General features: G+C 47.1%; 1 protein-coding gene across 1 annotated transcript; it reads left to right on the top strand.

Annotated features, from left to right (window-relative positions):
* Positions 1-8,122: 8,122 nt before the first annotated feature.
* On the top strand, positions 8,123-24,018 carry ENO1 (enolase 1). Its single transcript, XM_082328863.1, has 12 exons — positions 8,123-8,197; positions 13,916-14,009; positions 15,359-15,454; positions 18,055-18,113; positions 19,007-19,076; positions 19,272-19,405; positions 19,574-19,796; positions 21,382-21,579; positions 21,816-22,017; positions 22,409-22,517; positions 22,964-23,022; positions 23,554-24,018. The coding sequence occupies exons 2-12, from the start codon at positions 13,925-13,927 to the stop codon at positions 23,621-23,623; spliced, it is 1,305 nt and encodes a 434-aa protein (XP_082184989.1). The 5' UTR covers positions 8,123-8,197; positions 13,916-13,924; the 3' UTR covers positions 23,624-24,018.
* The last annotated feature ends 582 nt before the right edge of the window (positions 24,019-24,600 follow it).

Genomic DNA, 24,600 nt, shown 5'->3' with positions numbered 1-24,600 from the left:
CAATTACTCTTAGTTATAGCTATAGCCCTTGGATTATCTTAAAACACTTTTCCCTCTTTAATGTTCACATCACTTCTGGGGTGGTTATCACCTCACCACACCACACGCATGAGCAGCCTTTCCCTCGCCATGTCCCCAAGGTGGCAAAAAGGACAATGTGATGGTATAAAAAGAAGACAACATGGTCAAATAACCCCTCTTCATTTTCATTTCCAGGAAATATAATTACAGTTCTTGCAATGTCTATATAGGTCTGCTCTTTTGCTGTAAGTGACTTCATGTTCCGGATCTTTACTTGAGACTTTGGAAAAAACAAAGGTGAAGGGAGGATTAGGAAGGGGAAGGTCAATCGTCCCTCTGCATTTAGTGTGAGGTACACAGGAACGTGGCCTGAGTGCGAGGGTCGAAGGAGCGCTGTCGAGAGCCAGCCTGGGAGAAATTTTTCCATCATAGCAGGGCTCTATGCTGTGGACTGGATGGTGGTGGGATAAAGAAGGAATAATTCAGTGACAGGCCAGCTTGTCAGCATGTGCAAATACTTGCCCACCTTCTCAGACACTGTGTTGTTAGTATTTTATACATATCTGCACCTCCTTCCATAAAAATATTCATTTTGCTCCTGATCTCCCAGTGTAATAACATGCAGAGGAAGCACAGTTGCTGCTCAGTCTCTCTGAAAATCAATAGTATCAGTGCATAAACACAGGAGAAGACCCCAAGCCCCTTAACAAAGAAACACTCTTCACAGAACAAATAATGGCTCTGGAAACGCGGCTGTTGCCCACTGCTGGGTAAGCACTTTCCTTTCTTATGTTGGCTGCAGAGTGTGTTGAGCAGCTGTGACATCCAGTGGCCAAACACAATACAGTTGGGTTTGGTACGGAACTCTTCATACGTGGTAACAATAACAGAGCCCCTCCATTGCACTTTTCATCTTCAAAGAGCTGTACAAACAGTAATTCATTAAGCCCTACACAGCTCAGTGGGGCAGATGAATGTAGTGATCCTAAAAGTACACATTAGAGGGGGAAAGCACTCTCCAAGCTCTCCCCAAGCATGGCAATCAGCCCTCCAGAGCGGTGAGGAGCCTGCCCTAGGGCCAGAGTGCAGGACCCTCACCCACCACTGCAGAGAGCAGCTACTGAGAGATAAGGGATCAGAAAGGTGCAGCTCATTCAGCATCGGATGAAGAGGCCACACCTAAGGGAAGGGTTGTGTTCTTTTTCCCTAGAGCAAGAGAGCCCATGGTTAGCAGCTGGGGAAAGCTACGTGAGAGGACACAGCAGGACCAGAGCTGGTCTGAAGAGATGCTTTGTCAGAGGTCTGGCCAGAGGAAAAGGCTTCTGCAGTGATTTTCTGAAGATGCCAGAGGACTTTGTTGATAGATGTGGAAGGTAGTGAAGGGAGCGCAAACATGGATTTGGATTAAGAAATTATTCCAGTGATGGAATCAAAGAAATGTGACTGTAATGAGATCCCACTGGTTAACTGGGATTCCTGTTGGGACAGGTAAATTGGAAGATACAGAAATCAGATCAGTGGAAAAGAGGAGCTGGGTCTCATCCATGGAGCAAGGCATCCCAGATTGATGCTAGCAAACATCTCTTCCACAAAGAGAGAAAGAAAGAAATGGACCAAGAGATGGGTTTTCACAGGTCCACGTTAATAGGGAGGAATAGCGGGTATAAAGTCTCTGACAGAGGTTTAATGGTAGCATTTGCTGCATCTGTTGCATTTCAGACTTTGCTCAGCTCCTTGCCTGTGCTTGAGGTATGTGCTGAGGGAGCTGAGCGGGTGGGCCAGAGTCTATTTGCTGAGCTGCTCGCAGCCTAGGAGAGTTAGTTTTCAGTGAGTGTTGTAGGTGCAATTACTCCATATCCCATAGCGTGTAAGATCCAGGAAGACATGTAGAAGTTATGTGTCTGGGTACGAGTTTGCCACCTTAAGTTTCCTTTCTAGCCTGTGCGGAGAAACAGCCTTGATACAGATGCTGTGTTTTATAGGGGTGTCTGAGGCCAATCCAGACACGCCTGTTTCCTGTTGATTATAAAAGCAGACTTGCATGACTCAGAGATCCAAACTAGGGACAGATGCATCCAGTTTCAGAGACCAAGAAATCAGTCCTCACTTTCCCCAAGCCATCTGTGCCCCAGCGTTTGCTTGCTCAGACCTGCAGTGGTTTTTTGCTGCAGGCCAGGTCCATGCAGGGACATTCAGCAAGAGCAGAAGCGCCTCAGCCCCTCCTCTCCCAGTAGCTCATCACCGCTGCACTCTGCCTGTGCAAGAGGGGGGAAGGTGGCAGGAGCTAAAAGTCATTCCCATGAGAATGAGGTCGATTTTTAAGGCAGGAAAACAACATGAAGGACATTTAAATCCTACTGTCTGTGCTGTACCTGTTCTGTGGCAAGAGAATCCTGCTTGATAACCCTTGTGCTTTACATAAGTATTATGCACTCATTAAGAAAACAAATGGGCTGTTACTGGTTTACCCATACTGTTTTTTTCAGGTTTCCACTGGAAAAGAAAAAAAAATTCAAACCTAAATACCAAGCATAGTTTCTTAATGGCTAATCAATTCCTAGCTTGCTTTACCCTTTATAGCAGAATGTATTTCAAAGTGAGAGGGAAAGACCTGCTCAGCAAGGAGTCTGGAACACCCTGTAAGAGGCGGTGCAAGACTTGCACGCTGGCCTCTATAAAGGGGATTACTTAATGGTTTCGTCATGGTTTGAATGAGCAGCTATGGCCTTTGGATGCACAATTCCTGGCAATTAATATCCAGCTGGTGTAAAAGCTTTCAGTCTCACCTCCAATCAGCATATCAGATCATTAGCTGCTGGGAAATGTACTCTTTGGTATTAACACTCTGATTTGTGTGCTGGCTCCTTTCCAAATAACCCTTCACCATCACCTGAAAACGGATGTAGTAGTTTTATATGTGGGTTAGCATTTACAGTAATTAAAAAGTAGTATATATTTTTCCTGTTCCAGCCATCGTATCTGCTTTTTTGTTGCTGCCATGGTTGTTGTGCAGTAATGTTCCATTTTAAATAAAATATGTTCCAAGTATTCTGCCCAGTACATTCTGCCGGGTAGTCTAATGTTACCTGCATCTTCAGCATCCGTTAAACCCCCTTTAGTAGTGAATAAACCCTGAGCACCCATTTCATATAAAGTCAGACATAAAATTCTCTGGCCAAAGTCTGTAAGCTCCCCGCCCTGTCCCTGCTGGCTTGCAAACCGGGGGCAGTAATTTCCATAGAAAATTCACATCCCAAACCTACTGAAGCCAGCTGGAGTTGGAGAAAATCAGAAATCAGACTGTAGGGTGAGATAGCAGGCTGAGGTCCCTGCAGCCATGCAGGGTTTGTCATTCTGATAGCAGAGCCTCACTGACAACTCTTACTTTTTTGTGCTGTAATTGTGAGTTTTCTATATGAGGCCCTGGAAAGATCTAATTCAGCCTAGGTCCTTCCCCTATCCCAGTCATTGCACTGAAGTAACTTTCAGACTGGCTATTAAATGCAGGAACTGGTGGCTTAATTTTCAGGACATTAACCAGTCCATCTCTAAAATCCTGGGAGAAGAGAGGAGAATCAAGAGAAGTGGTGGAAGTTACAAGCATTAAGAAAGACATAAGGTCTGTCATCTCAAGTAATTTCGTTATTCTTGTGCCTAAAACCTGTGGTCTTTAATTGCAGAGTTAAGCTGTAAGACAAAAGCATGACAGAAAAGGGGGGTGAGAAGCAAGAGAGAAGGATGTAAAGTCAGAGGAGGTTTTGAATGCCTGGAAGAAAAGATCTTAAATAGTCATTCAATAATTTTAATAGATACCCAGAAACAGCATTAGTCAGACTCTGCCATTACCTTTCCAATGAACGTTCCTTAAAAATACCACGATCTGCAGAGTCAAGGATGAGAAGAAATCTGAGCGACAGAGTGCTGACTTCTGCATCCGATCGCTTTCCTCCGGAGATCTCACCTCGACGGCGGTGACGTGGTAACGCAGTCAGAAAGCCTCATTCATAAGGCCACTTAAAGGCAGGACTGCTTTGCAAAAAGAAACTAAGCAAAACATAAACAGGCTGGCACTTGCAGAACTGTCGGATGGAGCAGATGAGGGTGGTGCATACCCAGCGACCCAGACACATGTTCTTCAGGTGTTTTGTGAGGCACTGGGGAGAAAGAGAAATCCCTGAGCATTCAGGAAGCGCTTTCAAGGTGCTATGAAAGCTGACGCCCTGGAATGCACCCTACACTGCATAATGGTTATTAAGCATATTAATGCACCGGCAAGCAAGTCCTGATCTGTGGTGGTTCTGCTCCCTGCCTTGGCATCCTCAGCCGTTTGAACCAGTGATTTCACACTCTGCAAAGCTCTGAGCTCTCCTGCCCAACCACTTTAAACAGGGAAGGAAAAGGCTGGCCTAGTCAGCCTCTGTGCTTATGAGCATGTTGCAAGCAATCAAAAAACTTGCATATATTACACTTATAATTTTACCATGGCCTGTAAAGCACAAGGAATGACTAGGCCTTGCAATGGAAAGGGATTTTGATCACGAGAATCGTTTTCCATTTCTGGCTGGTGGATGCCTGTAAGCCAGATCTGTGTCGGTGGTTTTCTCCATCTGCTCCAGCAGCACGCTATACCAATGTGACAGTGTACTTGCGTGGGCTGTCAAACTGGATTACTAGCTACAGTGGCTTCATGTTTCCTGAAACTCTCTGTTCCCAGTGTCCACCCCATTAGCCATACATCCCCCTCCCCAACCATGAAATATATTATTTTAAAAGAGTGCACTGAGTATTTGATTAACTGGTAACAAGCCCAGATTCCCACAGAAACTCATGCCAGCTAGATATGTCATAACCTTAGGGATGCTCAACTTTTTTTTTAAAGAAAGAGAAAAAGAAAAATCAGGCAGGATACATGACTGAGCAGTGGCATTTTTAATATCAGCTTTGACTTTTATTTTAATATGTATGGTACAGTGCAATTTTAAATCTGCTGATCCAGGAAAAATTATACCAACACCTGAACAGTGCCAGACTTCTGATCATGGATGCCTGATCAATGCTGCCTCTAGCTACTGTAGTGCCAGTGTCTTCAGCTGCGCCCTCTCTTGCGGGCACACGATTCAGTGGAGCGGACACGGCTCTTTTGGCACGGCGTCCGTGGCCAGAACCATGAGTGAGTCCTGCCTGCCGGGGATGGACTGTGCAAGCAGGGGGGGGATGCGGGTTGTCAGCACACAGCTCTTTGCTCACACCCCAGCAGAGGAAATTTCCTTGCTTTGTGCTGTTTTTGTGGTCACAAGGAAGTAAGAGCCTAGGCAAGGGACAAGTGGGAGAGTTTAGGCTGGTCTTCTACAGCCAGTCCTCTCACACAGCTTTGGTTCAACAGGAATACTGAGATGCAAGAGCCTCAGTGCTCAGCCTCCCAGGCCAGAGGGTTTGCTTTACTCCACTTCTGCCCGACACCAAGCTAATTACGACCTTGCATAATATGTCTTCCATTCCCAAAGAGCACCCTACCATACTTTACCATCACTCTTTTGCTTAGCTACTACAATGTTGAATTTCCCTTGGCCTTAGGCTTTCTTGTGCTCCGTCTTTTCTAGCTCATTATAAGACTCAGCACCTCTACGTGATTTTCCATGCATAGCAATCAAGGGACTTTTACAAAGTGCAAAGATGGTGGAGCATCTCTAATCCAGCAGTTATCCACCATAAAAATCCAGTTTTATGATTTCCAGCATCTGACTGCTCAGGAGCGTGTTTTTGCAGGGAGTGCTCCCCTCTCATGCCTTTGCACCAGGCAGGGTAAGGCTCCGTGGTAAGTCAGGAGCTACTGCCAAGGACACAGCTATAAGGGGTGTAACATGCAGTTTTGGGGAGGTTGGCGCTGCAAAGAATCATCTACCTATAAAATGACAGTTTAATTCCAAGGGCTTTTCCTGGCCAATATTGCTTTATCTCAGCTGAGTACAACCCAGCAGCATTTCAACCTGATTCACGGCTGCACAGCCCACATGAATCTGCACCTCCAGCAAGGCAGAAAAAGCATAAAAAACCGGCATGCAGTGCCGCTCTGGGCATGTGGGCCATATTGCGCTGTCACGAAACAGCTTGGCTTTGAAACGGCATCTCCTTGCTAGGAGCCTAGGAGTCATGCAGGGGGGCCTCACGGGGTACTGCATCAGCATGGCGTGCCTAGGGAAGGCGGCCAGTTCAACAGATTTCCTTTGCTTCTTATTAGACTTAAAGCTTGTCTCGGGGGGATGTTCTCAGGAAGGAAAGAAAAACGTGCCCAGAAGAAATGATCAGTCATAGTCAGGCTGGAAGGGCGAGGCAGTTCTGGAGCAAGCATGAACATAGGAAGCTTTGCAAGCAACAAAATGGCTTTGTATGGTGCAGTCAGGATGAACTGGGCACTGTCAGACCCCTGGAGCCCCTACACCCCAACTCCAGGTTTTGGGAATATCACAGGTTCAATGTTATGTACTTGAAGTACTGCAGAGCCAGGCCCCCATCAGTCTGAACGCAGGCTGTGTAGCGTCAGGTGAAGTGAGACGAAGCAAACCCAGGGGAACTGGGAGCCCCCATGGGATTACACGCGTGGGCCTGGGCTCTGCAGTGTCCCAGCAAGGCAAAGCGCCGGTCCCTGATTGAGGCTTCACACTCTTACAGCTGGGGACGGTGCTCTGTCTTGAACAGGAGCAATCATGTCCAGCAGGGAAGGCTAAGGGCACAGAGGGGGAGCTGGAACGGGGCCTTGCCAAGCAGGGAGCAGCTACCGGGGCAGCTGGATAAATAAGCCCGGGAAGGAACAGGATCCCTCCGCAGTGCCGCAGCTGGGAACAACTCATGTGAGTGGTCATGTCCTTATTAAACACCATGACACCGCTGAGTCCATCCAAAGTTGAGTATTACTTTCCAGGGATGGAGGCTTTGCCAACCACAGAGCACCCAGGTCACTCAGTGGTGCATGGTTCATACTTCACCATAATGCAGCAGACTAAATAATTATCAATTAATAATTTGATGGTTTTTTCCAACATCCACGGAGGGATTGGAGCTTTTCAGGAGCATGATTAACTCCATTTTGGCACAGTCTTTAATTCTGTGACCTGGTGTTGAGCTCTGTTCCACCCTGTTACATTTTGGAAGAAACGTAGGCTTCAAGCACGTGTCTTGGGCCATCAGATGCCCTTGCGCAGGCACAGGCAAAACACCTGAAAAAGTTTTTGTTCCCGTTGGCACACTCGTATCTGAGGTGTCACAACCGATCGCTTGAATGCTCCTTTTCCAGCCCAGGAAGCTTAACAGTTATTCGTTTCAAAACCAAAGCAAAAATTTATTGTAATTAACCTTTTCCTAGAACTAATAAAACCCCCCCTCTCTTCGCAGCCTTCCACTTGTCAGCATGCTGCCTCCTGGCCACTTTTAGTCGCCGTTTCTTCACCCAGGCACCCACGCACGGCTACCTTCCGAGCAAGGGGACGGGATTTCAGCCACACGGCAGCACCGAGCTGAACCACGCACTTGTTGAGTCTTGGCAAAATCAAGGCTCAGCTTCCAGTTTTAGTGACAATAAACATGCTAAATTCCTTCTCTCGCTCCCCACGAGCGTGCGTGTTTACACGGGGACACGCGAAGTCGATGTATGCATACGCGCGCAAAGGAATCGTTTGCTCCGCAGGCTGCCGCCAGCAGGGGAACCCTATGGCTGCCGCCGGCTCTCTGCACAGAGCCTCACGGCTCTCCCACACAGGAGACAGACCCCCCCAGCGCGGCCCCGGCCCCGGCCCCGGCCGCCCCGGCCCCGGCCCCGGCCCCGGCCTTCCCGGCCCTCCCGCCCTCGCAGGCCCCGCGGCCGCAGCCCCCTCAGCCCCCGCCCCCGCCCCCGCCCGCACTGGGATTTTCCACGAGGCGAACCGGCCGCCGCGGCACGTAGCGCACGCACTCGAGCCTGCCTCTGGCGCGAGGAGGCGGTAGCCAATGGGAGAGCGGCGAGGAGCCGGACCGACCAATGGGAGACCGGAGAGGCGTCCAGCCGACCAATGGGAAGCGGGAGGAGGGCGGCTCATTTGCATGGGGTGGGCTATAGCCTGGCGTCGGCGCAACCGCTCGGTCCCAGTCGGAGGTGAGCCGTTGCGCGGAGCGGAGCGGGGCGGTGCGGGGCTGCTGGGCCGAGGTGAGTGTGGCGGCGGCGGGGCCTGCTCGCCGTGCGCGGCCTCAGCGGCCCAGCCCCTCCGCAGTTCTCCGCGGGGCGAGAGGTGCGGGTGGGGCCGCGGTTTCCCCTCTTCCGGGCAGCAGCTGAGGAGCCCCCGCCGCTCCCGTGAGATGGGGCCGCCCCGGCCCTGCCTGCGAACCAGGCCGGGCCCAGGCGGCCTCCGGGGGCGGGGGGGGTCGCTGTGGGCGTGCTTCCCGCCGCACAGCGCGCCGGCCGCATCGCGGGGGCGGGGGGAGGCCTGCGCCGGCCGCTGCCCCGGCAGCGTGCGCGGGTGGGGGTGGTAAAATCTGGGGGATGTGGTGGGTCAAGGTTTTTTCTCAAAGGCAGGGTTTAACCTCTCTCTTAATCATTAACAGTTGGTCTCGGATTGCGTGTCGTGATTTGGACCTTCCCCTCTTTAGTGGCAGTGGATGTCCTTCAGCTTCGCATCTCAAATATTTAATGTTTGATATCAGCGCTCAAATCTGTGTGCCTTAACTCTCCCAGTAGGGTTAATTAAGTACTAGTTATCTCGAGGCAGCAGTTGCGGGGAGTAGCACCCAGCAACTTGATGTGCATCGCTGGATGTTAAGGTGCGGAAGAAAAATTGCTTCTTAACCGGCGTGCCTCGTGCAGGTTGCAGGAGAGGATTTTGGTCTTTCTCCTGTTCCGTTACTTGATTGCTGAGTCACGGGGCTGGGCTCTGACTTTCTGAGCCTGGCAGGAAGTAGTGAAGTTTGTCATCCAAACCCACAGACTGAGGCAATGCAGTTTCAGGCCTCCATCTTACTAAATGAGAGAGAGAGAAAGTAGCTCAACGTGTCTGTGACTTATCCCCTGCCAGGCATTATTTAAAACACATTGCATCGTGTTGCAGAGCATAAAGGTGAATTAATACCATGTGGAATGCAAGGGAACAGGATTGGAAGGTGCCCTTGTTGGTCCACATCTGTCCAGTTTTTAGGAGTGCTTCAGCAGTGGAATTGATATGTTAGGATCTTGTACAGTGAAGTCAGATGTCTAATGAGCAGTAAGCTTTTTTCCAGAGTGGTGATGGTGTGAGACTTGCAGTCATACAGGACCTTTAAGTGTCATATAAGACTTCGACTGGTAACTGTATGGCAGTTCTGTAATAAGACACTAACTAGGATAGTTCTTCTTATGGCCAAACTTTACTGTTGTTTTTTAGTGTCCGTTCAGATGCTTGCAGTGCTCAGTCTTAACCCTGCCTTAAGAGAAACATGGCTGCAAAATAGCTCACAAGTACAGCTTTTGGTGATCAAGTTGGCTGTAAGCAAAATCTCTGGAAATTATTTTAAGTTGTAGTGGTCCGCATTGGTGTTAAAGTACTGCACTCCCTGTGGAGAGCATGGGATCAGATGGGGAGTAAGTGGTGATTTCTTGGACTGCAGTTGATAGTGAAGCTGGTACTCGGAGCTGGCAGTGGTGCATCAGGCTGCAACTTAGCCTTGAAGTAGGCAATAACATGTGTGCTCCTGGGAAGGTCAGGAAAGCTGGTGTGTGTGATTGCTCCCCTAAAGGGAGACACTGACCTTGCCAGCAGATTATAGTACAAAAAAAAGGTTTAAGGCAATGCATGCATTAAATACCACTCTGGTATTTGTGTGTGTTTGGCTGGCTTCATCACCGAGTACAAAGGTCTGGAGCAGGCAGTGCTACTGATGAGCTCTCTTGTGTTCAGTTAGCATTTCCACAGCTAGACCTGTGCATGGGCTGACTCGCACCTTCTAGATAACTTGACTGAATTGATTGAGGCAGAACACATAATGCTCAGCTTGTGATGAGCTAAACAGCATCAGATTTTTACCCAGGAATAGCTCAGTGGGAAAACTGTTTCTTGAACACAGAAGTGAGGGGGTTTGCAAGATGAGCCAAAAAAAAAAGGTGTGAGGAATTTCTGGAATGGCACAGGGCTGTGAAATGCCTCCTCATAGAGAAAAGGGAGGGACTACTGGAGAGGTCATTTGTCAAGGACGCTTGAGTAATGTCAGACCTGGCAATGGAAGCTCTTGCAGTGTGTATTCCTGAAGTGCGACCTTCTTTGTGAAGGTTAATGAACAGTTCTTGCATTACACTAAGGCTTCCTGAGAGCTGGCTATGCTTTCAAAGAATAAGGCACCTAGCGTTATGTCACAAAGCCATGGCTCTGAAAATGAAAGTGAGGCGTAGCAGGTGCCAGCCCAATAAACTCTGAAAGCCCTTTTCAGATAAATGGGGATTCTTCCTGTTGGCCATTGCTCAGTGCAAGTGCGGAGAGATAAGTGTTAGCATGGATGGGGCTGATAACTGGAGAGTTGCAGGGATTTATTTCTAGCTTATATATTTACTGATTCAAGTTAAGTAGTGGCAGCACGAAGGCCAGCTTGAACTAAGTTGTCTTGCTTCTTATGGTAGTCATATCATGTGTCAGTGTGCGGGTCTTAGTGTAAAATTGGCAATATGTAAAATCTTTGAGGTGCCTTATACAATATGCTGCTTAGAGGCAGGACGACTGGAAGGGGCCCTTCAAAGCCAAGGGGGCAAATCAAATGGCTACATGTGTTTTTTAACATGGGGAAAGAAAAATTTGCTGTTGAGGAAGAACGAATGTATGAAGTTAACCCCCCCCCCGCCCCCCCTCCCCTCCCCAGTCTGTACAAGCAGCAGTATTTCTAAGGTCCTGTCTTCTTAACTTTCAGTAACTGCGGAGAGATTCATGACCATTTCTGTAAGCAGGGTTACCACCTACATTGGCTTGCCAAAAGGCAGCTTCCAGATAGTTCTACTTTTGAGGCTGAGCTTGCTTCTCTGCAGATGAACTGGGTTTGGTGCCAGTTGATGGCTTACTGGCATTTGTATGACTTGATTTTTAAAATGTAGCTGAGCTTACATAAAGCATTCCTTACTGCAGTTTTCTTAAGGAAAAGTGTATAGATATGTGAGAAGGGGGGAGAAGGAAGTATTCAAAAGATTGTAGTGATTCTTCTTCCTTTTAAGAGGAAAAGCTATTCTAGTAAGTCGGGGTGTAACTATTAATGCAAGTTCTTAATTAGAGCTGTGACTGTTGCTATTTCAAGATAGGCTGCATTTGGCTCTGAACAGCTGCTGTGCATACTAAGAACTGTTGCACTTTAGTCATTTATCAAAAAGAATTCTAACTAGTAGCAGAGATTTCCTGTATTAGGATTGCTTGGCTGCTGTTACGTGGTGAGGTGGTGTTCCCTTGGCTCTCTCTGGAAACAAGGCTTCTGGTTTTAGACTGTTCTTCCCACCTAGGTTGAGATTTCTGTCCTTTCAACATATGACTCTTAACTCTCACCAAGTAGAAAAAGTTTTCCCAGTTGAAACAGCATGATGGTTTTGAACTGTTCTCATGACTGCAGGTATTAACTACATGATAGAAATGTCAAGCTGATGCTAGCAGCAGCAGTTGCTGCATGCTGAGAGGAGTGCAAGGCTTGTGAGGTCCCTGCGGAGGGCGTCTGAGGGGGTTTCTACACCCCAGCACCCTTGGGCTGTGTGGCAGAGGGACCAGGCAGCAGGTCTCATGATGGGTGAGTGAGAGTTGGGTGGTGCCTGCTGTGCCCGTGGCCAGTTCAAGCTGCTGGAAGCCACATACAACCAGACTCTAGGGAGCACCAGGGCATGGAAACAGGGAGTGGTGTCTCCTGGGAGCAGCATCAGCAGTTTGCGTGGCAGCTCTCCTGGGAAGGGCGTGCTGGTGTTGGGGCTGCTGCCTGCTCTGCTCACCTGCAGGCTTAGGCTGCAACCTGATGGTCACCCCAACTCAAGTGGTGGCTGTGCAAGCCTACCCAGAAGCTTGAGGTCTCCAGGGAAGTAGAAGGATGACATCTTTCAAAAGAATTACCACTTTTAGTGGACTTTTTTTTTTTTCCCCTTGAGAACTGTAGGGAGACTGTGACCTGATGAAACAAAATGGTGTCTGGCTGCTGCAACTGCAGGGCTGTGGCTGAAAGCCAAACAGAAGCGCTACAGCTTACCTATGCTGATGTCTCCACCCGAATAGTGCTCCCAAGGTCTGGAATAGCTGTCCAGACCTTGGGTTGCATGGAGCTTCAGTATCTGGAAGTCCCCCTGGCACATGAAGGCAGCAGTGGATAGCATAACTGCAAGTGCAAACATGAGGAAAAACTAGAACAAGTAGCTATGTTATAGAGGAGCTCAACAGGCAGTGCAGCATGCAGGGATGTGAACAGGAGAAGGATATGTGGTATTGTGCACTGTGCCAGGCTGAGCCCTGCCTTAATGCTGTGCAAGGGGAAGGTAAGCCTGAACTCGGCCTTGAGCTAACTGATGCAAGTAATGCCTGAGATGAAGGAGACTTGACCCTTGCCTCCGCTTGGGGTGCAAGAACCTTCCTCAGTCCCCTGAAATGCTCCTGCATAACAGACATGATGCTTTGGGGTTGAAGCATGAAGAGCATGTGAGTAACAGGCAGGATCCAGGAAAAGCAAACCATGCAAAGTTGAGCCACCCACATTAGAACTGGTGCTGCTAGTAAAGCATGTAAGGTAGTAGTAATTAGAGATTCCTTACTGAGAGGCACTGAAGCACCCCTTTTCCATTCAGACAGTTTCTCTAGAGAAGCCTGCTGCCGTACTGGAAGCTTGCATTCGTGACATCACTGAGAGGCTGCCAAGCCTGGCGAACCCTACAAATTATCATCTGCTCCTGCTATTCTGTGTAGGGTCTCATGACACTGTAACAACCTAACTTAGAAACATCAAGAGAGACCTTGTCCCTTGGAGCAATGTCAAAAGGATCAGGAGTACGGGTGGTGTTCTCCTCTATCCTCCCAGTCGGAGGAAGGGGTTCAGGAAGAAGGAGATGAATGCAACAGGTGATTGCCTGGCTGCCTAGCTGGTGCCATACTCAGGATTTTGGCTTCTATGATCATGGATCAACCTTTGAGAAGCTGGGTCTTTTGGGAGCTGATAGGACCAAGTGGGGCAAGGGCATTTTTGCCAACAAGCTGGCTGGACTTATAAGGAGAGGTTTAAACTAGAGTTTGTGGGGGAAAGAGATGGAGTTTTGAGTAACAAAGAGCCAGGGGCTGCTAATATATTAGGAACCAACAGGGAAACAGTTGTGAAATGCCTGAAAGGGATTCAGGCTTGTTCTAAAAAGTTGACAGTGTCTGTAGCCCAACTGAAGTGTCCCATGCATGCAGCATGGGTAACAAACAGGAGGAGGTGGAAGCCCCTGTGCACCTAGAAAGCTATGATCTAATTGCTGTCATTGAAACTTGGTGGGATGAATCAATGCCTGGAGTGCTGCAATCGATGGCTAGAAACTGTTGAGGAGGGACAGGCAAGGAAGGAGAGGTGTGGGGGTTGACCTTTATGTTTAAAAAAAAAAAAAGAATGATTGCACACAGCTGTGTTTGAAGAATATTGATGAACAGGTAAAACTGAAAGTTTTGAACTGAAAGAGGGTAGATTTAGTTTGGATGTAAGGAAGAAATTTTTTATGATGAGGGTGATGAGATACTGGAAGAGGTTGCCCAGGGAAGCTGTGGATGTCCCATCATTGGAAGTGTTCAGTCAGGTTGGACAATGCTTTGAGCAACCTGATTTAGTGAAAGATGTCCCTGCCTGTGGCAGGGGTGTTGAACTAGATGACCTTGGAAGGTCCCTTCCAACCCAAACCATTCTGTGATTAATGCTAAACTCTTCTCAGGTGTTAAAGATGTCCATTCTCAAGATCCATGCCCGTGAAATCTTCGACTCCCGTGGGAATCCCACTGTTGAGGTAGACCTCTTTACCAACAAAGGTGAGTCTGTTGCTGTAGATGTTTATTCCTTTCTTGTATCTGATACAACTGAAGAGGCAGTCAGAAGTATACAAGCTGTCCTGTTCTGGCAGTGGAATTGTGCTTACTCTTTCCTCCATACATATAAAATGTTGCTGAGCTTGCTATGGGACTTGCAGGAAAAACCTCTACCTCATTCTACGGGGATGAATTTGCTAAGCTCAGGATATTGGTCTGGACAGTGAAGGGTTTTTTTGAATTGTGCTGCTTCTTACAGTCTAAATTGTGCAAGTGTTAATCCAAACCTGCCTTCCTCCCCTTGCCCTGAGTGTAAACTGGGATAGCATTTGGAAACTCGGAGTTAATAAGGCCTTTGTTCTTATCCTTAAGCAGCTGCTAGTTTTCAGTGTTCCCTAAACTCTGTATGACTGCACTTGAAATGTAATTCTTGAGTTGTCTAGCAGTCACTTTATGTAACAAAACAGCCTTCTGCTGCTGAGTTGAATCTTGGGTAATGGTTTCTTCTCTGCATAAGTACTCAGGCATGACTAAACAAGTCGTCTAATTGGGTTTTCACATATAACATCTTATATTTTTAATTACTGTAGGACTTTTCCCTTGGTCTGTTAGTTGTTCATCCCATGTCTGATAGGATCTGACAAAGGCATTGTGCAAACACATACCAGTGTGGTTTGGTGGAATGAGCAAACACAATAGCTGTAATACACTAACTAAATAGCTGATCTTTCTGCCTCAAAAGATTAATGCAGTCATTTAATGAGATTGCCCCTCGTAAGCTCTTTGCTGTAGTGGGGTAAGGGAAAGACTGGAGACTGAAGCTGGCATCTTGAACCACAGGCAGAACAGACACCAGTGTACCAATTTGCTCATAAAGTTCAGCATCCTTGGCTGGAAGAACGGGCTGTCTGGGTGGCTGTGCTGTTGTCGGAAGAGCTCAGAACTCATATGAACAGAATAGGCCTCCTAATTGTTCCTTGTATGCCATATCTTAGAAGAATTAAGAGCTTGCCTGCCAGACTGAGCTCAAAAGTAGATTCAGTGACTAAAGCTGCCTTTTTGGAAGGGGAATGGATGGCTTTCCTAACTTAAACACTTGAAATGCACAGTAGAAGAGAATGAATGAGTAGGCTTGCTGTTGATCAGTATGAGGGAGACACTGATGAATTGGTGATGCTGTAAAGGAGCAGAGAGCTCTCAGGATCACTGTACAAGTGAGCAGAGATGTGGTTTAGAGATCACCTCTCCCATCTCCAGGGATGGAAGCATGTGGTAGGTTGGGATGGTGTATGGGTGGAGAATGTTCTGGGGGTTTGAATGTGCTAAGAGAGTTCTCTCTGTGTCGTAAACAGGTCTGTTCAGAGCTGCTGTTCCCAGCGGTGCCTCAACTGGAGTCTATGAAGCTCTGGAGCTTCGTGACAATGACAAGACACGCTACATGGGGAAAGGTAAACCTGAATTTTGGTACCCAGCTTGGCCTGTTGCAATGGCTGTGTTGCTGCATATGTTTATGCCAGATTGTAGCAGAGAGCACACAGGCTCCTTTACTGCTGACTCTGTTCTGTACAAGGCCTGGCAATTAAGTGAAAGCAGTGGAGGTTAACAGTCAGATGATATGTGGGCTATGTGGCTGGGGCAGAGGTAAAGCACAGTCTGCTGGATTTTCCAGGGGACAATGTGGAGAGTGACTCTGCCTCCAGCAGTGCAGCTGCATAGTGGTGGAGATCCCTGTACTTCCATAGGTGGGTGCATGGAGCTCAGGCATGCCAGCGAGGTGGTAATGTCTAGTACAGTATGCCCAAACATACTTTGTTACGCCACTCCTGTTGCCCTGCGTGTTGGTGCATGTCAGAGTACGGAGTGCTTTAGTAGTGTGTCGTAAGAGCATCTAAACTACCTGCTCCAAAAGGCTGGGTGGTACTGCAGCTAGTCACAAGATCTCATCATAGACCAAACTTTCAAAGAACTGTTAAAGGTATCTGCTCTGGCGCTACAGACTGCTTAGATCCCAGCATGTTAAATCCTGAACCTGAGGTTTATGCCTGCTGACCGCAGCTGATGTGCAGCTTTACACTGGTAATCATGGAAGATACTTTTGTTTCGGACTGCATAATAGCTAAAGCCACTTTAGCTTTTTGTCTGTCATTATAGGTAGCCAGGATACTTAAGTTTGTGTTAGTGCTGTCGTATTTTAGTTGTCAGGGGAACAATTGTATGTTCTGAAAGGAAACTAAACACAGCAGTCACCAGATTGGCTTGGGAACAAGTCTGGGGGAAAATGAGTAGCCGTGTACAAGATGTGATTATCTAATGAACACCATAATAGTAATTCTTACGACTACTCTGAGAGCTTGGACAGTCGGGACTCCTTTTTAGTTTGCTGCTGTAAAAGTGTTGGTGATGCTTTCCAGGTATATGCAATCAACTTAACTTTTGGCTGGAGAGAGAATTACTTGTCTTCAAACTTTTCTGCCAGTCAGGTGAAAGAAACCTGAAATGTTTTTTGTGCCCGTTAAGAAAGAGCGGTTAGCATGGATAACTACTGAATTGACCTTGGAGAACCTTGTCTGAGACGATTCATGGTTGTTATTACTTTAACATAGAATAAACTCCTCGATGGCTGAATATCCCAAAGAGCTGAAGAGCTTATGCTGTTTACCTGGGGCACTTTTCCTTGAGAAGAGTAAATGTGTACTTAGCTCGGTGTGCTAAATGTGTGTGTGCTTAGACCCGTTAAATCTGATCCTACAGGCAGTTCTTCATGGCACTTAACTAGACAGTAGCCTGAGCTTCCAAAACAGGCCATCACAGCTGAAGTTTTTTTCAGCTGGGGAATAACATGAGTTATGAAAAGATAATCACCAAGTGGGATGAGTTGCAGATAGCTGGTAGCTGTTTTGTAATACAAATCTGCAGACTTAGACCATCTAAAAGGCAATTAATGTGGTTCAGGGTGTACTTAATGAGCATTCATCAGTTCTGAAGCTTAGGTCTTTGGAAATCTTTAAACACTATACAGGGATGACAATATTCCTTAGGCTAATATTGGTAGCTGACTAATGATGGTCTCTGCTTACGGGGAAGAAGCAAGTTCATACTGGAACTGCTGGTTTACGCAATGGTGGGGTCCACATAGATTTTAAGGAATGTGCTGTGTTCATGCTTTATTCCCTGTCTGAAGCAAGAGCAGACAATCGGTTTCTGTGCCTGCATCCAGGTAGAGAGATGGTGTACTTCAGCGTTGTATCAAGTGTAAAATGTGTGCCAAGGTGATGCTTTAGCAATGTTACAAAATGGTAACAGATAGTGAAATGCCTGAGCTGCTGCATGCTGAACTTCTGTGGAGACTTTTTTCTTTCCCCTTACTCATCCCTTCTATGAAGGGGTAGGAGTAGCCTATCCTAAAGCCTTTTCTAGATGCTGTCATTCAGCCACTCGAGGTTTGGGTCCACAATGGTGTTCGTAATAGTATGGAAACCTGGGTGGAAAGACCAAATATGGCCTCGCTGGCTGATGCACAATTTCCTCTACCCTTTGAACCCTTCTGTTCCTAGTCTGCTGCTGAGTTTCAGACACTTGCTGACTTGTAGGTCTGTTTACCTATTTGTGTCCTCTTCTTTTTCTTGCATGACCGGCTTTGGTTTTGGCTGTGAGTCTTCATCTCTTCCTTGATTCTCTTGTCCATTTCGCTTCTGTCAGGTGTATCCAGAGCTGTTAAATATGTTAACGAGTTCCTGGCGACAGCATTGTGTACACAGGTAATGGATGTGCTTTCAGTGCAACCTTGTCACTTGGATGAATTTCTCCAGTGCATGGTCTTGCAAACTAATATTGCAGCAGGCATTCCTAGATGATGCTTACTTCATGCAATTTCCATTCAATTGAGATGACCTCTGTAAGTGTTCAGATTTGGCTGTAAGCTCAGGTTGGACTGGGGTTTCAATAGCATGAGGTGGTATTCTTGAGATCTTACTGTTACTGAGATCACCTACTAATGCCTGCATAACCAGTGTGGTTGACCAGTGTCCGATTTGCTTGTTCCTTCCAGGTGTCTCAAAAGCTGTTGAGCACGTCAATAAAACAATTGCACCTGCACTGATTAGTAAGGTAGGAGCAATCCGTCTTCTGCTAACATCAGTTAATGCCAGTCCAGTGGGTCCTAACTGATGGGTTGTCTCTCTAGAGACAGTTACAGGAACTGTATGACAGGGAGGGGTGTTAGCCTGTCTATTGGAGTGCATGTGAACAAACTGACCTACAGCAACTGCTTTACTTAATGACTGCATATCTAACACTTAAAACAATCTCTAGCAGCCTAGTGTTGTAGTGTGCAGAAATACGTAAGCACCTGGGAACTTCAGTGGTGTGCAGTTGAGATACAAGCTGCTTTATGCTTAAAAGGGTGGCTGAATGATGGGGAGGGACTGGGTTTTATCCAAGCTGGCTAATTTGAAGGGGAACCTGAGGGGATCTTAGTAAAGTCTGCTTGAGTGAGATTCCTGTGCACTGTGTGGGCACTAAGCCCCAGCTAGAAATGATGGTGCAAAACTAAGTGGTAATGCATAAAATAGTTGCACGTTCTTAGCGACAATTCCAAACTTAATGTACTAAGTTACAAATGGGTGTATGTTGTGAGCAAGCTGATTGTCTTGGAGCTTGTGCTAAAGGGGCAGGGGCCATAAACTGGGGCTTCCTCCTGTGCCATGCCAGGAAGATAGCAGTGTAAATGTCAGGAAGTCAAGGGACGTGACAGCCTCACAGCTCTGAATGTGAAGAACAAACCAAGCTTTTCCTGTGTCCAACTTATCTGTGAGCCTTGGTCTGCTGGAAGTGACCAGAAGAGGCTGCTGTGTGATAGTGACAAGAAGTCTTCTCTTCAACTGTTGGCAGTTGCCCTTAAGCAAGTCTTGGTGCCTGCCAGGGAAATAGAAATGCAGTGGGTGGGTGAGAGTTTGTAGAGCCACGTTTGGTGTCAAGCAGTGCTTTGCTTCTCTCCGCAGAATGTCAACGTTGTGGAGCAAGAAAAGATTGACAAACTGATGCTGGAAATGGATGGATCAGAGAACAAATGTAAGTGGGCTTTGTGTTGCAGTGGGGTGTGAAAAGATGCAGATTGGTTTATAGAATTCTAGCTTACCTTACCAGAAACAATGGGCAGTGCATGGCATATGCTGTGCACTTCCATAACCAAGACCATGGTGCTGGTGTTGCTGAGTCTCTTCATGAAGACATAACATTTCTGTAAACAATTTCTTCCTGTTTCAGCCAAATTTGGTGCCAATGCCATCTTGGGTGTATCTCTTGCTGTATGCAAAGCTGGTGCTGCTGAGAAGGGTGTCCCCTTGTACCGTCACATTGCTGACCTTGCTGGAAACGCAGAAGTCATTCTTCCAGTTCCTGTAAGTCTCTTGATGGGGCTAGCTAAAGACTTGATCTGACGAGGTGCTTCATGATGTCTTGTGGCCTTGGATCAAGTTTTCTAGAGAATGAAGAGTCTTAACGTAAATGCTGTTATCAATTTACCCTGAAACATTCTAACTTGACTTTTCTTTTTGGTTACTCCCAAGGCTTTCAATGTGATCAATGGTGGCTCCCATGCTGGCAATAAGCTGGCTATGCAGGAGTTCATGATCCTCCCTGTGGGTGCTGACAGTTTCAAGGAGGCAATGCGTATTGGTGCAGAGGTCTATCACAATCTAAAGAATGTTATCAAGGAGAAGTACGGCAAGGATGCAACAAATGTGGGTGATGAGGGTGGCTTTGCCCCCAACATACTGGAAAATAGAGAAGGTAAGAATGAGCTGAGTGTGGGAGGAGGCATAACTGATAGCCGGAGAATGAAGGCCATACCTGTCTGGTATGAATGGAAAGCAGGATCAGTAGGTTGTAGGACTTGGTGCTGTTTCTTTGCTCTGCTTCTATCCTTACGGACTTACCAAGATGCTATACTGGTGTGGTCCAGTACCGGACCACAGAGCTATTCCCTTGGACATCAGTTTATGTGCAGGATGGCTTTGACTTCAGCGCCTCATTACTGTTTCATTCCTGTAGCAGCAGCTTAAGGGAATCTTGCCACCTTCCAGTTGAAACGTGGTGTGGGAATGTCTGCATGCATTGCAGGTTTCCCAGAAGTCAGTAGTCAAAGCTTAGTGGAGCTGTTTTTCTGCTGACAAAGGAGGAAAACAGTTTGAACTATGCCTGGTAACGTGTGGGAGTGCGTGAAGGCTTGCCTGGGAAGTTGAGGCATTTGCTGTTTCCACAGCCAAGCAGTTCTGTTCTGAAACCTGTGGGGGAGGGAGGCAGTTTGTCTTGTGGAAAGCGAAATACCTGTTCCTACAAAAACTGTATCAGAAGAGCCGTTTTTCCTGCCTCTTTTGCAGAAATGGAGCTGCTAATAACAGTTCTAGTATTCTGCTGGCTTAAGTTACTTTAAAGCTGTTGTATTATTGTTGAACATGCCCTCTGAACTGCATTGCCTTTTCTGACACTGAAGATACTGAGCCCAGCACCAGAAATCAGGGTGTTTCCGAATCCCACAGTCGCGTGCAGCTTTTGCTAGGTCTGTACGCTAGCAGACATCAATGAAGATGACCTTGAATGACGATTACAGTCCAAGGCATTTGTGTTGCTGGCAGCAGCTGCTTTTGCAGTTCGTACTACATGAACATCTGAAAAAACCAAACAAACAAACCCCAACAAACACCAGAAAACCCCCAAAACTCTTGATTTAAGTTTCCTACTGTAAATAGCCTGGCTGACCCAGCTGCTTGTCTTTGAGCCAGGGGTGATTGGGAGGGTCTTACTGGTTGTGACTGTACTGAATTTCCTTGCTTGGACTCTGCCAAACAGGGTAGTGTAGTGGGTAGCATCCAGAGACTCCTACTGAGTAGTTCTGTTCCCTCTTCTGCATATAAATATGCAAGTGGAGAATGGGTAGATGCAAGGAGAGGCAGAGGCAGGCGCTCTCAATGTGTATCACGTTGCTTGTCAGGGTTTGCATGGTCAGAACCTGATCTGGAGCTAAAAGGGATTAAAGTGCAGTCACTACTTCCTGCCCACATGCAAAACGCTGAAAGAGGATGTAGTATCATCTAGTATTAAGCTTTCTGGGCTGACACGTAGTCCTGCCTGAAGAGATTATGAATCCCATAATGGTGTCTCAAGGGTATTACAAGCTGAAAGCTGTATTAAAGTAATATCTTGTTCCAGTCAGTTCAGAAGTGGGAGAGTTTAAGAACCTTTTCTATGTGGCCTTTGGTCTTTCCATAGGGGGTAACGGAGATTCTTTGCCAAGTGAATGTACTGTTGTTGGTAAATGAATAGTTTTGAGTTAAGATGTGTGGTGGGAGCTCAGCAATACCTTACCATGTTTCAGCTCTGGAGTTGCTGAAGACTGCTATCAGCAAGGCTGGCTACTCTGAAAAAGTTGTCATTGGCATGGATGTGGCTGCCTCGGAGTTCTACCGTGATGGAAAGTATGACCTGGACTTCAAATCCCCTGATGATCCCAGCAGATACATTTCTCCTGATCAGCTGGCTGACCTGTACAAGGGCTTTGTCAAGAACTACCCCGGTAAGTTGTTCGTCAACAAGAAGCACAGTAGTAGTGGTGAATAGGGGTTGATTGCTGAAGGAAGGAGTTAGGATGCAACCTCCCTTGTAAGAGCAGAACACACAGCTAGCCTTTTTGGGGTCTTAGGAATGTTCTTTGATGTGGGTAGTACTTGGCTGCCGCACTTTGGTACCACTGCTTTCAAACGAGACCTTTCAGGGTGGCATTGTCTTAAAGCTCCTTGTATCCCTCTACAGTGGTGTCCATTGAAGACCCATTTGACCAGGATGACTGGGCTGCCTGGAAGAAGTTCACTGGCAGTGTTGGCATCCAGGTGGTTGGTGATGATCTGACTGTGACCAATCCAAAGCGTATTGCCAAGGCTGTGGAGGAGAAATCCTGCAACTGCCTCCTCCTTAAGGTCAACCAGATTGGCTCTGTGACGGAGTCCCTGCAAGCGTAAGTTCTCCCCTTTTGGCCATGCCAGGGAGGGGGATTGTCTAATTGAGGGAGATGGACATACAGACCAGAGCTAGTGGAATAGAAATCTGTTGATTGGGCACCTGTTAAGGGAGAAAAATTCTTAACTAATAGAGGATATTGGCAAGTAAACCTGTACCTTTGTGGTCTCAAAGTCATATAGGCACATCAGGCAACTTCACCGGGTCTAAGCATGTATAAAAGCAGCTCCTTATCACTGTGTTGTCACATGATGCTAACCCTAACGTGTACCAAAGGGCAGTTCTGTCGTGCCAAAGCAAGGAAAGCCTGCCACTTGGCAGCATCACCAGAGCAATGGCTGCTGAGCAAATAGGCATGGTGTGAGGCTTCATTTGTTTATCTCTTCCAGCTGCAAGCTTGCCCAGTCCAATGGCTGGGGTGTGATGGTGAGTCATCGCTCGGGAGAAACAGAAGATACTTTCATTGCTGATCTGGTAGTTGGTCTCTGCACTGGTCAGGTTGGTATCTGTAGCTGCTGTAGTTTGCTTTTTTGCTTGATGAGATAATACGGTGATGAAGTGGTGCTGCACAGCAGATGGGGTCTGCTCTGACTTCAGGCATGCAGATGTGCTGTTTCTGGATAGAGGAAGCTGACTTGTCTAATGGGAGTGTGATGAGGGAACGTGTTATCTTGTGTAAACTCACCTTTAACCACTGATTTAAAAAAACCTTAGTCAGCTCCGGTGGGTGTATTGGGACTTCCTGATACTGCAGCTGTTAGCAAATGAGCAATCTTTATTGCTCCCAAGCCCTATCCTGTTTGAGTATACAGGTATTTAGGGCCTGATGCTGAAATAAAGCTTGTGATTATGCTTATTACTCTAAACAGAATAGAATAGTTTTGTGTTGGCATCTGTGGCCTTATTTCTGCTATAGTTCTTTACCCTTCCGATTTCCCTTTCAGATCAAAACTGGTGCCCCTTGCCGATCTGAGCGTCTAGCCAAGTACAACCAGCTGCTGAGGTGAGACTCTCGGTGGTGGGGCTTGAGGGTTAAGCCTGACACCAAATGGATGCTCAACTAATGCATTCGGGGCACGGCTTGGTCTTCTGCATCTCAGAAACACTCTGCAGCTTAAGGACATAAACTGACACTGTGGAAGAGGTGCTTTTGGGCTGGTGCTGCGCTTGCAGAGCTGCCTGTAGGCTAAATGATGAGGTGGATGGGTAACGTCCATAACAGATGCGCTAAAGGAGACCGTCATACAAAGCATCCTGCGATGCTAGATATGAGACATTGTCCTTCTGTCTGCATGATGCAGTTCCCTTGGGCAAGCATTTAAAATGTTTGGGTGAAGTTATGTCAGGTGGGTGATACCGAACAGTGCAGGTGAACATGCATGTAACTGAAGGTGCTTGGTGGGAAGTGGCTTGTGACTCTTGTAGTATCTTCATAGCAGGTAGTCGGGTGATTTAGTATAAGGCCAGCAGCTGTGCTAATGCAGGAGTTATACACTGTCCGCTCACGCCCAGCACTCTCTTCCCTTTCCATCAGAATTGAAGAGGAGCTTGGCAGCAAGGCCCGTTTCGCTGGAAGGAACTTCAGGAACCCTCGTGTCAACTAAGCTGTGTGGATCAGTCAACCCCTGTTCTGGTCTAAAGCACTAGACATCTACTTAGATCACAATTACCTGTACTAGAAAGATAAGGGCAGCTGAAGGAAAAAGACCAGTTTGCAGGTCCTCTTCCCCCTTAGACGGTTTCTTCATGTAGTGTTTTCACCAACTCTGATCTGTTGCTCGTAATGCTCTGCTGCTTTTGTAGAACGGTCCCTGTGGGGGGTGTCTGTGTATTGGACGCCCTCTGGGATCGTGACCTTGTGACTGGGCATAAACACTTTAATTCCTTTCTCTGCTTGTCTGGTCTTCAATGTTTTGGAGCTGTGTGACTTGCAGTGCAGCAAGAGGTACCTGCAGACAGAAATAGTAGTGTTTTTACATGTGATAAATAAAAGCATCAAACAGCCCAACAAAGTGTGGCTTTGAGTTACTTTGGGGGAGACTGAGGAGCAGGGATGCCTGCCTCTGCATGATCGTATCCTGGTTTAAAGCTGTTCTGCAGGGAGCAAGAGTTGGACTGCTGTCACTGGCCGTGGGGTGGACTTAAGTTGCCTTGTGACAAATAGACACAGAGTTAGCTGAATGGATGTGCCTGCTAGCCAGAGGTGGCCTTCAAGGCTATGTTCAGTCATTTGGAAGGGAGACTAAGAATAGGTTTCTAACCCCTAGATCAATTGTGATCCTGCAGGGGAAGAGAGAAAGCTCAGAGGTCTTCCCTCACTTATCAAAGATGAGGTGTATCCTGACAAGAAGTGCTGTGATTAACCTTTATCAGGGACTGTTACAGGTGACCGGTTGTCAGTCTTGTCACAGTATTACTGAAAAAAATTCAGTGATAGCCTTGGCTTTTGACGAGAGGTTGGCACAGCGTTAACTATATTGAAAATGAATTTGTAACCTCCATCTTCTTCTCTTGCTATGAGAAGATGTAGCTCAACAGGATGTGAGTTGTGCAACGGTACTGTTGCTGAACCCTTGTGCTT

This window comes from Platalea leucorodia (assembly GCF_965183815.1).
Source record: "Platalea leucorodia genome assembly, chromosome: 17".
Classification (NCBI taxonomy): domain Eukaryota; kingdom Metazoa; phylum Chordata; class Aves; order Pelecaniformes; family Threskiornithidae; genus Platalea; species Platalea leucorodia.
Note: the sequence above shows the minus strand (reverse complement) of the source record. Positions and strands in the feature narration are given on the sequence as shown.

Excerpts from the sequence above, each read along its gene's own strand:
- ENO1 (XM_082328863.1), top strand. The coding sequence starts at position 13,925 with ATGTCCATTCTCAAGATCCATGCCCGTGAAATCTTCGACTCCCGTGGG. Across the intron at positions 15,455-18,054 it reads GACACGCTACATGGGGAAAG|GTGTCTCAAAAGCTGTTGAG; the intron begins GTAAACCTGAAT and ends TGTTCCTTCCAG. Across the intron at positions 18,114-19,006 it reads CACCTGCACTGATTAGTAAG|AATGTCAACGTTGTGGAGCA; the intron begins GTAGGAGCAATC and ends TTCTCTCCGCAG.